At 46.6% G+C, this 14,730-nt stretch overlaps 4 protein-coding genes across 4 annotated transcripts; 2 read left to right on the top strand and 2 right to left on the bottom strand.

Moving 5' to 3' along the window:
- Positions 1 to 1,950: 1,950 nt before the first annotated feature.
- Positions 1,951 to 4,196, top strand: GGS22DRAFT_16171 (Oxoglutarate and iron-dependent oxygenase degradation C-term-domain-containing protein). Its single transcript, XM_047961134.1, has 2 exons — positions 1,951 to 2,148; positions 2,236 to 4,196. Exons 1-2 carry the CDS (start codon positions 2,085 to 2,087, stop codon positions 4,125 to 4,127), a joined length of 1,956 nt encoding a protein of 651 aa, XP_047824462.1. The 5' UTR covers positions 1,951 to 2,084; the 3' UTR covers positions 4,128 to 4,196.
- Positions 4,197 to 4,242: 46 nt separating this feature from the next.
- On the bottom strand, positions 4,243 to 7,579 carry GGS22DRAFT_151433 (Endopolyphosphatase). Its single transcript, XM_047959482.1, has 4 exons — positions 7,290 to 7,579; positions 7,200 to 7,212; positions 6,703 to 7,106; positions 4,243 to 6,606 (listed from the first exon to the last, which is right to left on the bottom strand). The coding sequence occupies exons 3-4, from the start codon at positions 6,869 to 6,871 to the stop codon at positions 4,733 to 4,735; spliced, it is 2,043 nt and encodes a 680-aa protein (XP_047824461.1). The 5' UTR covers positions 6,872 to 7,106; positions 7,200 to 7,212; positions 7,290 to 7,579; the 3' UTR covers positions 4,243 to 4,732.
- Positions 7,580 to 8,546: 967 nt separating this feature from the next.
- Positions 8,547 to 9,817, bottom strand: GGS22DRAFT_151429 (phosphoglycerate mutase-like protein). Its single transcript, XM_047959481.1, has 4 exons — positions 9,561 to 9,817; positions 9,503 to 9,511; positions 9,237 to 9,448; positions 8,547 to 9,179 (listed from the first exon to the last, which is right to left on the bottom strand). Exons 1-4 carry the CDS (start codon positions 9,604 to 9,606, stop codon positions 8,838 to 8,840), a joined length of 609 nt encoding a protein of 202 aa, XP_047824460.1. The 5' UTR covers positions 9,607 to 9,817; the 3' UTR covers positions 8,547 to 8,837.
- A 248-nt stretch (positions 9,818 to 10,065) lies between these two features.
- Positions 10,066 to 12,117, top strand: GGS22DRAFT_151427 (serine-threonine protein kinase 19-domain-containing protein). Its single transcript, XM_047959480.1, has one exon. It carries the CDS (start codon positions 10,167 to 10,169, stop codon positions 11,391 to 11,393), a length of 1,227 nt encoding a protein of 408 aa, XP_047824459.1. The 5' UTR covers positions 10,066 to 10,166; the 3' UTR covers positions 11,394 to 12,117.
- The last annotated feature ends 2,613 nt before the right edge of the window (positions 12,118 to 14,730 follow it).

Raw genomic sequence — 14,730 nt, 5'->3', positions numbered from 1 at the left:
CCGCTCTTTAGGTAAGGGGCGAAATCTGATAGGGAATGGTGAAGCAAGGGAGATGTCAATGCAGGTACGATACCAAATATAGTAAGATTTGGTATTACCGAAAATAGTCGGGTAGCGTAAGTGACGAGAAAAGGAGGTTCGAGCGTATGTGGGCTTATAATAGCTATATCCCTACCTAAGTGTGAACTAGAATATCTAATCACCTACCTATAATCGTGAATTTTTAATACATTTAACTATGAATTCAAACTGTATGCACCAATGGCACTGGTGCCCTTCTGGGGCGTTACTCTCGAGGATACCCTCATATGCTAGATATCGTTGGCTAGCGATACGGAGACGAGTATAGAAAAGGGGACAGAAAATATGACAAAAGAATCGGGTATGTAAGAAGAAAATCTCCCGCGTAGAGACACGAAGATCAGGGGCTAATATATTCAAAGCGTTTAAATCCTCGAGGAGACTTCGGGAGTTATCAAACTTTTGACATACTCAGTATGTCTTCATAAATTATGTCTTGCCTGTATCTGTCGTCGATGAGATCCAATGTAGACAGAAGTCCATTGACTATATCTCATTAGAAGACCATCTCATGTGTACTTACCTAATATCTGAGGCCGGGCCGCCGGATCATGGATCCTAACTACTAGCGTAGCATATACCCTCCTTGGAAGACAGTTTGGTGTATCCTATCTTCAACATTGAGGGGAACCGTGATGATTCTGGGCATATGCGGTATGTCGTACGTATCACGCAAGCTCACCCCAAGGATTGGATTGTCGAAGAGCAGCGAGGAGAATTTACGATAAGATGATGTGTACCATTTCCGAGCTGTTTCACGAGGAGGGAAATGAGAACCAGAATCGAATTCATTAGACTCCAACGAATGTCTTAAAGGGGTCCCACGAAGCACGGAGACAGTGTCGGTGTAGCATTAGCTAGCTCCGATAACACGGGAAGCGGTGATCATAAGACTCGGTAAGGATGGTAATATATCATGAATTTCTAGCAAGGAGAAAGGGGTTAATGCTGTGTTATGGGGCGAGAACGTTAGCAAACATGTAAAGCTATAACGATTGTTCGCACTATTCTTGTGACTAGCATTAGGTCAGTATAGCTTCATTTCATAGATAAAATTGCCTTTTCCCTCTCAAGAGAGTCAGAGGCATCTATCTCTGAGGGAGGAGGCATATGCTCAATTCTCCTTCTCATTGGTGAATTCACTATACATATATAGGTTCATAGATGGTGCCCTAATGGAACTCGACACTGAGGACTAGAACCGCCGGCCATGGTGCACCTAGTGTTAGCCCGGTCTACATGAATACCTACCTAGGTATGTATCCAGAGATCTCATCCAGTAGGAGATCCGGTCAATATAACGCAAACTTATTACTCCGATTTAGATAATTGCCGGACTTGATGTGTTAACCGCCAATACGGTTCCACTATATAGGCCATCGGGGAGAGTGATGGTGTCGATTATGCATAGCGCATGATCTATATATACTTGGCTATACATGGTTTTTGAATGCATCCGCTCACGACCAGTGAAACTAGAGAATAGGAATCCTGCGAGTCGGAATTGATGGGCGCTTCAACCATCATGCAGTCAGATCATACCAACTACGTTGGCGTTGGATTTGTTGATTCATTGGAGCCGAATAATTAAATAAATGTAGGAGATGTAGCAGCCATAGCGGTAAGGGGACAAGCGGGAGAGTGTGAAAGCGGGAGGTTTGCGAATAGGAGGACGAGAGGGGACGAGGGGCAATTACCTACCCGGTAGAAGTATCCACTTTGTCTATTAGAGTTGGTGGGTCGGGCGGTGAAGATCATACCAACTTCCTAGGGCTATCATCCATGAAGCTTTGGAAAGTGCGGGTTAGCGTGGACCATTTTTCTTTTTTTCTGCCGCTGCTTTCCCTCGTTAAAAGTGCGAGACTAGAACGATTGTCAGTCGATAAAGTAGGAAGCTACGATTTTTGTCTATGTTTTCTACGGCTTCCATAAGCTTTTTAAACCTCTCAAACTCACAATTGATATATATACTCTTCTAGCACAAGTCTTATTGCTTGTCCAACATGAAGCGCAAAGCTCACTCCCAAGCTGAAAGCCACAAACCTCACAAGAAAAAGTTTAAGACTTGTAAGCCATCTACCTAACAGATCGCGATCGCCCATCGTACGATCCTGCTACAAATTTTCATAGCAGAAAGATTGACTGCCACCACAGCATTGGGTGATGAAGATGCCAAAAAGAAGTTCAGGAAAGGACTCTTCGACAAAGATGTCCTAGACAAATATACAAAAGGCTATGCCAAATCCACGCCTTACAAGCACAGCGTCATCCACGAGCTAATAGACGACACCCTACTACGAACCGTCCGCGAGGAGATCAAGGACAATGTATCCTTCACACCCAAGGAGACTGACATCTACAAGATCCACCAATCTGGCGACCTTGCGAACCTTGATGGCTTAGACGACGAGGCTCTGGCAAAACTACCGTCTTTACTTGCTCTTAGAGATGCTATGTACTCTCAAGCATTTCGAGACTATGTTGCTCATATCACTGGATGCGGACCCCTGAGCGGTAGGAAGACGGACATGGCTATTAATGTGTACACACCCGGGTGCTATCTCCTGTGCCATGACGACGTTATCGGCAGCCGCAAAGTTAGCTACATCCTCTACCTGACGGACCCCGATATCCCGTGGAAGGCTGAATGGGGCGGTGCGCTAAGGTTGTTCCCCGTTCGCACGATTAAAGGCAAGGATGGAGAAGTTGCGAGGACACCCGCGCCAGACGTTTCCAAAATAATACCACCTGCCTGGAACCAGCTGAGTTTCTTCGCCGTTCAGCCTGGGGAGAGTTTCCATGATGTTGAGGAAGTATACCACGCCGAAAGCAAGAAGCAATTAGAAAAGGAGGGAGGCAGAGTCCGTATGGCCATCAGTGGCTGGTTCCACATCCCCCAGATCGGAGAAGACGGATACGTCGAGGGTGCCGAGGAGAAATTAGCCAAGAATAGTGGCTTGATGCAATTACAAGGAAATCCGGATCAGTACGACTTACCTCAATTGAAACCGGTGAAAGTCGAACAGCCACAATCGAGCTCACAAGAGGAATTTGACGAGGCCGATCTAGAGTTTCTACTCAAGTACATGACCCCGACCTATCTAACCCCCGACACCCTCGAACAAGTCACCGAACAATTCGAAGAATTTTCTACCATCACACTACCCAATCTCCTAGGCAAGAAATTCGCCAAAAGATTAAGAGACTACGTCGTCGCCCAAGAAAGCTCGCCTCTGCCAGAAGATAGTGCCAAGATCGAGAAAGGCCCCTGGCGAGTCGCAAAACCGCCTCACAAGCACCGTTACCTATACCTCCAAGCAGATAGCTCGAAAAAGAATGGAGCCTCGAAAGAAGACTCCTCACCCATCAAAGAGCTTCTGGAAGAATTCCTTCCAAGCCCGCAGTTCCGCCGCTGGTTACAGATAGCCACCGGTAGCGTAGTCGAGAGTCATGACTTCATCGCGCGCCGCTTCCGACACGGCAAAGACTACACATTAGCAACAGGGCACGAGGGCAAGCCGCGCCTAGAAATGACCATCGGCATCACGCCGACAAGCGGATGGGGCGGCGCCGAAGACGAGGACGAAGACGAAGATGAAGCCGCGGCTGAAGAGGAACAATCCAAGTCCAACGGTAAAGGAAAAAGCAAGGGTAAAGCCCCGAAGAAGAGCAGCAAGAAAGAACCTGAAAAGGAAGAACCAATCGAAGTCGGTGGCCACGAGGTATACATGGCAGGAGATGACGACGCCAACGAGGACGCGGCTATATACAAATCAGGCAACGACGATGACAACATCCTATTCTTTGAAGCTGTTTCTTGGAACAATATGTCCTTGGTGCTGCGCGACAGCGGCGCTCTCAAGTTCGTCAAGTACATCAGCCAAAAAGCTCCTGGCGATAGGTGGGATATCAGCGGCACGTTCGAGGTCGAAGAGCTAGACGACGATGATGAGGACGGTAATCAGGCTAATGGCGAGGGGGTACTCGACGATACGGAAGAGGAGTGGAATGGGTTTCCCTCTTCGTCGGACAGCGATTCTGACTAGGTAGTTGGGTGATCTACGTGTCTATAAAGCAGGACGCATGAAAGATGGTCTCAGGATACTACAAACGATAATGATAGCAATGACGATAACTTTTCAACATTCAATTGGGACTATATCCACATGTCATAAAATGCGCGCCGTGTCTTAGCTATACGATGCTATCTCATCCATAACTACCAAGCCGAACCAAATGAAGCACACACTAATATCTAATATGTTCAAAACACATCCATAGCTCGTCGCCTTAAACACCGTCCTAATAATCTAAATCTAGGATCTAGATGCGTACCTAAATTCCGTGTCGTGTAATGCGATGCGATGCGATGCAATGTATGTAATGCAGTGCAGTGCGTGTAAAGCATATGATATACCGAATCCGCCAATGCTGTGCCCGCTTCCCATCATTCATTCAAAGACGTTGGATAGGTATATACCCAACGTCGCCGTCATAACCCCTAGGTATACCAACCAATGTGCGCCGCTCTCATGCCATGCGAAACCGAAAGAGATATAGGTAAAATAACGAAAGACAATAACTCCCTAGATCAAACGAACTTAATTCATTTAATTCCCTCTGTCCCCTCTATCCCTTAGGTTGTTTAGGATTATTTGATGTCTTTGAGTTCATCGATGCTTTTCGTGCTGACGAACGCGTGTTTCAAGAAATGGAGCCATATCTTCGTGTTTCTCATCTTATGGCCTCCCTTCTTTTTCTTCTTCTTCTTCTCGGCATCAAGGCCGTCTGAGTTTTCTTCTTCATCAATGGACTCGACATCTTCTACTTCATTATCGACGACTTCATCATCGTCATTCTCCTCTTCATAATCATCGTATATCTCGCCAAGTCCAGTGGACTCGGTGGAGGTCTGCCCTATTCTGTGGGCAAGGCGTAGGAAGCTCTTGACGGTCAAGTCTTTCAGCTTGTAGATCTTGTCGTCGAATGTAGTGTATTCGATCTCGTAGCCAAACTCTTTTGGTTGTGGTTTGGTGTATTTCGGCTTCTTGTCCTTATGCTTTCCCGCGTCCCACTTAGAAGACGACAACTCATCCCCGTCAATGTTGTCCGCGGTAATATCATTGTTAATCATGGTCAAGTTGGCATAGTATTGGATGTAGCCTTTGAGTGTCAAGGGTTGGGGATAGTATCCCGGACCTGGTAGACTTCCCTTTGCTGGCGCATCTGGAATTTGCACAGGGGGGATATTAGGGTCCTTGCCATGCTTTCCCTTCTTTTTTTTCTTCTTCTTCTCAATTTCTACGTTAGGTTCGCCGCGTAGTTCTAGCGAATGCATTTCAAAGTCAGGTGCAGAAGTACTTTGCACACCCGACTTGCGAACTGTATCTACCCATGTCGGAGTATCCTCGATACCGGTGATGTTGTACTCGAAGACCCTCAGAGTTGGAAGGTAATTTGGGACAACGCTAGGGCTGATGAGAGTGAGTTGGTATCTCTCCGCCCATGGACCACCGAGCTTCTTCTTCTTGTTTCCCTTCTTCTTTTTCTTAAACTCTCCGAAGTCCTGGGTCTGGACGGGGTCCGGTAGTTTGGCCCAATCCTCTCGCAATTCCATGAGGTAATCTTTGCTAGACTCAACTGAAATTTCGTCTTCCATGGTCTCGCGAATGCTTGCTCGCTGACTAGACGTAGATTCAAGGTAGGAAAAGTCAATCTCCTTTGTATCTTGCAGAAGAAAATGGTCTATGTTCATATGACCATATAGAGAGCTAATGACGACGTCGCGATACTGCTGCAGCCAGAGAGTGTATTTCTGCCAGCATGTCTCGTCCCATAATTGCTTGCCGGAAGTTCTAGCGGGAGGAACATGTCCCATAAGTATAGCCTTCATGCCGCGCTCTCGTAGAAATTGTAATTGGATTCGCAACCATTCGAAATGCTGGTATCCGGGCTCGCTTGGGTGTGCGCAATCATCAACTCCGGCATTGCGATCGAAAAAGTATAAAGTATTAAGACTAAAGACAGCGAGCTTGTTGGGGATAACTTCAACGTAGAACCATCCTCCAAATTCGAACGAGTGTCGTTGATCTTCTGGGATGAAGGCCCTCCAAACATCGGTATAAGCCCTCAAAATGTCGTTTGGACCTGGCATCAATACGTTGTGCGGGTATATATCATTATTGCCAAATGTCGGGACGACAGGAACTACTAATCCTTTATCGTCGGAGAATGTCTTGACAAATGAATCCGCGATTCTGCGGTTCATGGCCAAAATATCTTTATTATGGCGGGGTGTTTTCTCATCGCTGTCATGGCGGGCAGAGTCGCCAGTCCAAACGACAAAATCAATCGAGTCTTTCAAATTGGCCGTAATCCAATCGAGAGTTGCATCTACCAATGCCAGGGGAGAATCGCAATCAGACGTTTCTGCGCCATAAGTGCCAGCTGGGCCATGACCTCGGTGGCATGCGATATTCTCCTCCGTAGATGTGTGCACTTTGTAGAATTCGTCGGGGTGTAGATCTACGCAAGGTACGAGATATGTCAGTATTAGGTATCATAATAAATGTTATATAGATCGAGGTGTGGTGGGATGTTACGAATGGCGATATACAGTACCTGTTATATGGAGGAATCTGCCGTGCAACTGGCGCTGCGATGTGAGTGGTCTACCATCTTTGCCTGCCTGCAGGACGTATTGACCTCCGGTAGTAGTTGGCGCACCTATGACGAAACTCGCCAGTAGGCTGGGAACAGCCCATAACCAGGTTAGTTGATTTGGAGCCATATTTGACCGTTTACGGTGCTCTAAGAGAGCTATTCCTGATGGAAGGGAACAAGTCGCATAGCCAGGGGAAAGTATCAGCTTATAGACCGATGCAGGAGAAAAAAATTGTAAAGTTGTCGTGGTCAACAGTGTGACACTTCCGTCATTGGCAATCGTGGATTCGAAAATTGATCAAAATGATCGACAGCGGACGTCAAACAGGGCTAGCTGTCCGTCTAGGGGCCAATAAAACCAGCTGTAGAAGCCAAAAGGCGTTTTTTTTAGCCAAGGGTTCGGTGCCAAGTGGATATTGAGCGATAGGTAAAAAAGAATCTAGAATACTACGTACCTACTACTGACTCCTGAGTCTTAAATGAATCTTCCAAACATAGAACATTCTAAAATCCAAATAATCACAAGTGAATCGAGGGCGGCTTACAGGCTTCTTAAGCTATTTCCTCGTGTTCCCTCACGTTTAAGGGGATTACTGTTCACGAGGCTGAAGGCTGATGATAGGCGACGAATCACAGCGCTGTATTCCGCACGTGTAGGTGGTTAATCGCGGAGAATCGAGCAACTGAGACATCGTGGACCTCCCCCAAGCGCCACCTTCAAGAGCACAAGACGGTGGCTAGGTCGGTTAGATCCACACACTTGCCTAAATTCCCACCCACTTGTTTGTCGAAAGATCAATATCCGAGTGTTTGCTAAGGTCATCTGCAAATGGAGTCGTTCTGCAAGTTCATCACCCGGGTCGTCTGGTGGAGGTATGGCCGTGATGAAGACAAAGAACCTCCTCTCTGCCGATTTCCCGTTCTCGTGCCTCCTGCAGCTAACCGACTGCCAAGTCCTACTGGCCATCAAGGTGCTATTCTAAGTCAATAGCACAATTCGGCGATCCTTTAATTGACCCTTCGAGGATCGAGTGACGTCAGACCTAATACACTGAGTAAGACGAAAAGCCGTGAATTCCGTGTTGGAACTAGTCCGTTGGTCTAAAAATGAATCTATTCATTGCCACATTGCTGACTGGTTAGGAGATGAATCTTGGGAATTTCATTTCATAATTGATGCCCTTGTGATCTAGATTGTGCCATGGGGAAGTTTGTAAACTTGGAAGTTTAGAATACCCACTTCATGTCAACTGGTCTATAAGTGTCGAGCTAAGAAATAGACTGTTGAAAATTGGCAGTGACGAAGGAAGACATACATATGTACGTGTATACGTACATACATAAATGCAACAAGACCCCTGGATGTATTGACCAATCGCAACTCTTAGATTCAATAGGGGTCTCTCTGCTTTAGGACTAACGTGTGCTTACATAAGAGCGTCTACGTAACAGGTACACCTAAAATTTTTCTGTGCGGGATGAAGATATTTTTTACCTTCTCTTTTAATCTTTACATTCGACAGCACATCTGATTCCCGATCGTTTACGATTGCTCAAAGACGAACTCTCACACCGTCTTCAAGGCCGAGTCTAGTGCGAGAGTAATATATGCCGTTCGTTTGAGGGAGCCCGATATTTTTCAAAACATTGGGTTCCCATGGTAATTTTTCGGCGACATTGCAATCTCATACATATCAATCGCTTCTTCTAAGGTACGACACGTGTCACTAGAGGCCGCATTTCCGATATCTATATCGTATGTATGTCAAGTATTTAGGTTGCATTGTGTCTGTTCAACTACCATTCATATAGTAGGTAGTTTATAACCAGATGTTTCCAGCATTATTATGTTGTTGTCTCATGTCGTCTCGTTCTAGCACGGGATTAAGCGGGATGCCACTGTATCATCCCCCTCCTCAAGTGTCCGCATATGGTTTCATGCAGTAATTTCGCCGGCAAAGATGCATATGAATTTCTCACTTGACAGGAATTTGTTGCATTTTAAATCCCTATCTACGGACCCATTATTATTTTTCTTTGCCTTCGATGTTCGCTGCACCTCCGAACCGGCTCAGTCATTATTAACGGCAATCCTATAAATCGTCGACGATAACCCTGTGGGTCTCCTCAAATTCGAGACCTTCCGAATTCTGGACAAGCCTGTACGATCCGTACTCCAGGTTCTTGTATCTTGGCCCTTTGACAAGTCTTCGAATAAACCCGGAGTGTGTCACGACGATGATACATTTTTCGGGACGATTGTAGAGCCACTCTTTGGCAACAGCTCCTCTTCTTTGAAAAGCCTCTTCTGAATTCTCATATAGACCAATCTTCTGAGGATAGACGGGGTCTAGCCTCGAGAAATCTATATCAGGCCATTCAGACTGGATGATCTTAGGATCAGCTCCAATATCACAAGGGTTGTCCGTGGTTTCCTAAATATGGTCAACGCCTGTTCCTGTGAATAGCTTCTGGCGGTGCATTTTACTTACCTGCCATTCGGCGCGAACTTCAACGCGAACGCCACGGTTTCTAAGCCACTGGAAACCATATTTCACGGTCTCCAGCGTTCTCTTCAGAGGGCTCACCACGATGAGGCATTCATCCGGCTTGAAAGGGAAACCCGGCTCGAATTCACCTTGGAGAGTCTTGGTTAGGTGTATACCTCTGTCACTTAGACCCGGGTCCGGGAGTGACCAGTTATGTGCTGCATCATGTTAGTTTACGTGATTCGGCATAATTCCTTGATATAACTTATTGGTAATGTCTGTAATCAATTAGATATTATTTTCAAGCAATTGATGATGGATGCCTACTGTGTAAAGCTTCGCCATGACGTATTAGAATAATGGTTGGCGGCATCTCGAATAGGATATCCTGGTGTTTATTTTAGGCAAGGAGGTGAGTTGCGAAGCGGGCAGGTATTCTCTTGGCCAGCTCTCCGGACCGAGGCATTCTTTTATCTCTGTCGAATTTGAATTGAATCACACCTAACTTCAAGTTTGTATTTTTGCAAAATCCAAACAGTTTGAATTAAAGAATATTGGGGATTGCCCTTCAATAAGGAAAGAACATAACACAAGAGAATAGACTTTTGAAGCTTCATGGTGTCACATTTACTTATTCATAGAAAGCCGAATCCGGCTAGTGCGGCGCGGAAGGCCAATCAAATCTTAAATTCCAGTGAGGATGAGATGATGGTCGCCCCTAGGTATCGCCCAGCCAATATACGCCACATTCCGCTAACGTCACACAGGCTTTACAGGCACATAAGCGCAGGTGCTAGGCAGGCAGGTACTACCTACGATTCTTTAAGTGCAGGTAGCCTTGTTTTAATAAGACAAACTTCACTAACGGCTGCCTGCTTCCAATCTTTCTCATTTCGTACGTTTTGAAATATCTCATGTTATCTCTTGCTAGAAATGAGTTTACGGAAAATATTAGGAGGCTCCAGCCGGATTAAGAAAGCCTCCAAGAAGTCCGGCGCAAATCGATCTTCACCTTCATCCTCTCCTTGGGCCTCCTCTCTGCCCCGCCGCAAGCCAGGAATACAGCGTGGAAAGTCATCTGCAGGTGACGATGAAGAATACAATGAAGATGACCTTTTTGACGATAAACTTGACGATTATGGGCTTGTCAAGGCCCTAGCGACCGACCTGAACTTGCGCGACACCTCCCAAGCCATCCTCCATATACGCAACCACATGTTCTCCCCAATGCCCGATCGAGCAGCCGGAATGAACTCCACAAGGATAGCAGAGGTTCTTAATTATCGAAAATCGCTTCCTCCTATCGTAACGATATCGCACATACAAACCCTATTATCGTCGCCGAGCGCAGTAGAACGAGAAATCGCGGAGCTTGCGCGGGCAGGGTTTGTTCGCAAGGTGGTTGTTCCTCGGCGGGGAGATATAGGAGAGACTGTAGTACTTGCTGCGGACTATGAACAGATGGTGAAAGATTCTACAAGTTTAGACGATGACGTGAAGAGAAGTTTGAATACATTTTTGACAGAAAATCATGGAACTCAAGTGGTAAAGTCGGGTGCTTTTAGTATGTTAGAGATCGACCAGCTTCTCAAGGCTGGGTTTCTGACGTCTCATAATACCGGCTCGATCCACCATGTTCGTTCCTCACATACCGCGAATCTATACTCACGGCCCGGGAATAAGGTGACATTTACCTCCTTAGACAATATATCAAGACAGCCAACTGGTTCGCTCGGCGCCGTAGGAGGCGAGGGCGCAATACATAAAGCTGGTGGTAGTGGAGGGGGCTCACTCGGTATGTCCTGGCTCGACACGGGTGCTACGGAGCTGAAGCTTGCCGTGCCTGGAAACGGCACGTTCCTGAAGCTTCTTTCTTCAGCGCTCGATCACCTCGTCACGTTATTGAGCAAGTCACGCTTCCGCGAGGCACCAGAAACGGTTCTTCGTGATCGATGGGACGGCGGTATCGCAAAAGACGAGGCGCGCTACGCAGCAAAGCGCTCACGAGGAGAGTTCTCAAGTGTATTGCCTGGTCAGACTAGGAAGTGGAGGCAATTCTACGGACTTTCTTTTGACTGGGTTTTACAAGAAGCAGTGGGGTCCGGCTTAATCGAAGTCTTTGAAACTCGAAGCGTCGGCCGAGGCGTACGTGCTCTGTGAGTCTTCTATGCGATAGATGGACTACCGAAGTGCGGTATCACAAAGCTTGGCGTCGTACCTCGTCGCCCTAGTATTGTAGGCCTTACCCCAGATCACGCAACACAGGCTACTGCACCTATGGCCTGAGGTTGTGTTGGAAAGGTGTTGCGGTACCCTATGTCAACTATGCCGACGATGGTGGTTGGACAGCAGATGAAACTCGTGCGATGCAGAAACCAGAGAGCTGAGCGTTTCTACCGTTCAGCCTCAACAAGGGAGATCCCAGAGAAACGTGAAATATCGTCGATCGTTGCTATGCGATGATATACTAAAACTTAACTAGGCCCTTCCCTACATTGACCATTGAGGACGAAGAGTTAATGCAAACGGGCGAAGCCGTGATGGGTAGGGCCGATGATGCGATTGGACGCCATACTATTCGGCATTGCGACAAGAGCACGCAGGTCGATCAAGAAGCTTGAGAGCGTACATGTGAAACAGCAAACCAGAAAGATAACGACGGTCCGGTATCGAACAGATCCGCAGATCCCCGGTAGATCTCGATCATGATCTTTCGTCTGTATCATCGACGGCGATCTAGAAGGAAACGCATATCATAGACAATGCCACTGAGCAGGACAGATTGTTTGTTCCATACCCAGGTATATAACGAGCATTCTTAGGATATACATACATATATGAAGGCATTTAGATAGGTACATTCATATAGATGATTAGATAAGCTTCATACCATTAGGTGTTTAGGTAGACGGCATGAACAAGACGGTTACACACGTATCAGAACTACATATGCAGCAAGGTTTCGAGACTGATAGTACATACAATCCCGAGGAACGTGTCCAAACCCATGAATATATACTTCTATATAAGGGGCAGATCATCTTCCCCGCAATCATTCGAGGGCAGGAATTCTAGCTTCTTTTATGCGCAGCCGGAGTCGAAACGTTATTTATTGCTTGCCCTAGCGGCATCTACCTAGGTAGGTATGTGCAGCTCCATATGCATCGTAGACGCAGGGGGAGCAGGGGACCGGGGCAGTCCGGAGCCGTGGCTTCGGAGACGTCGATTACTTAATGCTTGGGAAGGACACTAACACACCAGGTAGGTAAGTTTATGTACACTCTTCGGATGCGGAGGACAAAGAAGAATAGAATCCTCGTCCTTTTATTTTCCTTTTTGCATACACCAACTTAGTATGATAGGCTATGTTACCTCACGTATAAGGCTATTAGCTGCGATAGGATTCTTCTAGATCGTGGTGGTATGGCATTGCTCCTACGCAGTGCGACGTAATCGGATATCGTGCCTGTAAATTCTGGTCGTGTAAATCTTTGGGTAACCCAATATGTACGAAACGATACGTGCGAAAAGGGAGAGGGGGAGACTTATTCAAAGGGAAACGAGAATCTTTCGATTTCGTTATTTCATCGTCATACTTTCTATACATTTCACCAACCTATATTATATACGTCTTACTTATCATAAGTCATAAATCATCTGTCAAAATCCCTTGTCAGGTGCTATGGTCTGCATGTACTAACATAAGCGTCTGTATGGAGTTTCGCTTTGACGATAAGAACTTAATTGAAACCCCGGACTGGGACCGGGGTCGATTGCTCAGCCTCATCTTCCCGGCCGGCGAGCCGGAGACGTGGCTTTGGGAAACCGGGAATTCGCTGAAATAGAGAAAGGCGGGCTTCGGATTTGGTAGTCAGGTAGGGATATCTGTCCGTCCGCAATAGATAAGACGGTTCACGGACGCGGTTCACGCAAGGAAGCCCGCTGTTTAACCACACTGACCACACTGACCACCCAAGACTTTATGGTTGTGGCACGATCTCTACCGTTAGCTGAGTAGCAGCAAGACAAGATGGGATGGGGCGAAAATGGATTCTGGTCCACCTTATATCTGTGTGCTAAAAGGTGCTAAAGACGCAATGATATGTGATCCCAATATCAGAGGCAGTTTAGCACTTGTCGACATTGACGCTACTGCACAGACTTGGGATCTGATCACGTACATGTTTTCATACGTAATAGTGGGATAAGAGCGCAAGCGCATACGTGACAAGTGCTAAGGCTCCTCTTCGTCGAGTCCGTGCAAAACATTGCTCTTGGTAGAGTGCTGACAATGCTAAGGGACACAGACCATGGTTGGCAACTTCCGAAATTACCTCGATTATCGGCCGTTTTTATGCATACAACCTAAATGATTAAATCCTTAGGCCAATACCACATGACAAATATGTGAGTGATAAGTTAGAGAGGCTGACTGATGTGCGTGGAGAGACCCCTGAATGTTGGTTGACAGTTGATCGTGGGGGGAATATGGAAAGGGGTCCCCTGAAGGTTCTTCCAATACTACCGTACTGGAAGTAGAATTTTACGACGAAAGCTGAAGTTTACGGCTTGCAGTGGTTGTAATCCGTTGTCGCGTTGCTGTTCTCACCCACCATGCAACAAGAAATACGCGAATAACAGCCGTGGGACCTGCGTAGGTGCAGTTCCATTGCATTTACATCCTAGGTCTCCCGCTGCTGCAACACCTAGACCTAACTGGGAGAACCCATTTGGATCAGCAAATGCAATAAACTAGGTGCCTACCTAGTGTATGTACTAACCCGCAAGGAAGTCCATACAAATGCAAGCAACTTGCATCTGCACAGAACATCGAACCATAATCTTCGAAAAATGGGAGGACGATAGGTAAGCTGTTATACCTAGGTTAAATAGGAGAATTTTTTTAGGTTGTCGATATCGCATCTCCTAACATCTCCAAGCATCTCCAACGGATACTTCTCGTAAATCTTTTCCCGCGAATCCTCTTTTCTTTCGAAAAGGGAAAGTCAACCCGTTGTGGCGGATGAAAGACTAGGGTGCAAGACAGCCCGGTAGCCCGGCAGAAGGGTTTAGCACGACTCTCATTAGACCTAGTAGGAAATTCTTGATTCAGATAGCCAGCCCTGCCTGGCATGGTAGCGCAGCCCTCATAATAAAAGGGGTTCAAGCAAGGCATCGAGAACCGATGCCGACCGTTGTGTTTGTTTTACTTCGTTAATAATAGGAAGGGAGAATGAGAGAGAGAAAAAGTAATACGGTGCCGTCGGTCGTATTTACTTTTTTAGTAGTTCCCAAATTCGCCGCCAGACTAAATCAAGATCAGCCACAGCCGAGATAGCGTCCCGGCTCGAACGAGTGCCACGAGTAAATGAGACATCGAAGCAAGGCTGCTGAAGCAAAAGGAAGATCATCAGCGCTGCCGATGAGTTGAAACTTAATAGACTGATATGTATGTAAGTAGGTGTGCATTGTTATGGAAGAGATGAAATGGATAAGA

The sequence above is a fragment of the Annulohypoxylon maeteangense genome, assembly GCF_022496945.1.
Source record: "Annulohypoxylon maeteangense strain CBS 123835 unplaced genomic scaffold GGS22scaffold_1, whole genome shotgun sequence".
In the NCBI taxonomy this organism is placed as follows: Eukaryota; Fungi; Ascomycota; class Sordariomycetes; order Xylariales; family Hypoxylaceae; genus Annulohypoxylon; species Annulohypoxylon maeteangense.
This window is presented reverse-complemented; position numbering and strand designations above follow the sequence as displayed.

Coding starts and splice junctions, on each gene's coding strand:
- GGS22DRAFT_16171 (XM_047961134.1), top strand. CDS start 2,085: ATGAAGCGCAAAGCTCACTCCCAAGCTGAAAGCCACAAACCTCACAAG. Junction 2,149..2,235: donor CAAGAAAAAGTTTAAGACTT/GTAAGCCATCTA, acceptor CTGCCACCACAG/CATTGGGTGATGAAGATGCC.
- GGS22DRAFT_151427 (XM_047959480.1), top strand. CDS start 10,167: ATGAGTTTACGGAAAATATTAGGAGGCTCCAGCCGGATTAAGAAAGCC.
- GGS22DRAFT_151429 (XM_047959481.1), bottom strand. CDS start 9,606: ATGCCGCCAACCATTATTCTAATACGTCATGGCGAAGCTTTACACA. Junction 9,180..9,236: donor AAGTTCGCGCCGAATGGCAG/GTAAGTAAAATG, acceptor GACCATATTTAG/GAAACCACGGACAACCCTTG.
- GGS22DRAFT_151433 (XM_047959482.1), bottom strand. CDS start 6,871: ATGGCTCCAAATCAACTAACCTGGTTATGGGCTGTTCCCAGCCTACTG. Junction 6,607..6,702: donor CAGATTCCTCCATATAACAG/GTACTGTATATC, acceptor TACCTTGCGTAG/ATCTACACCCCGACGAATTC.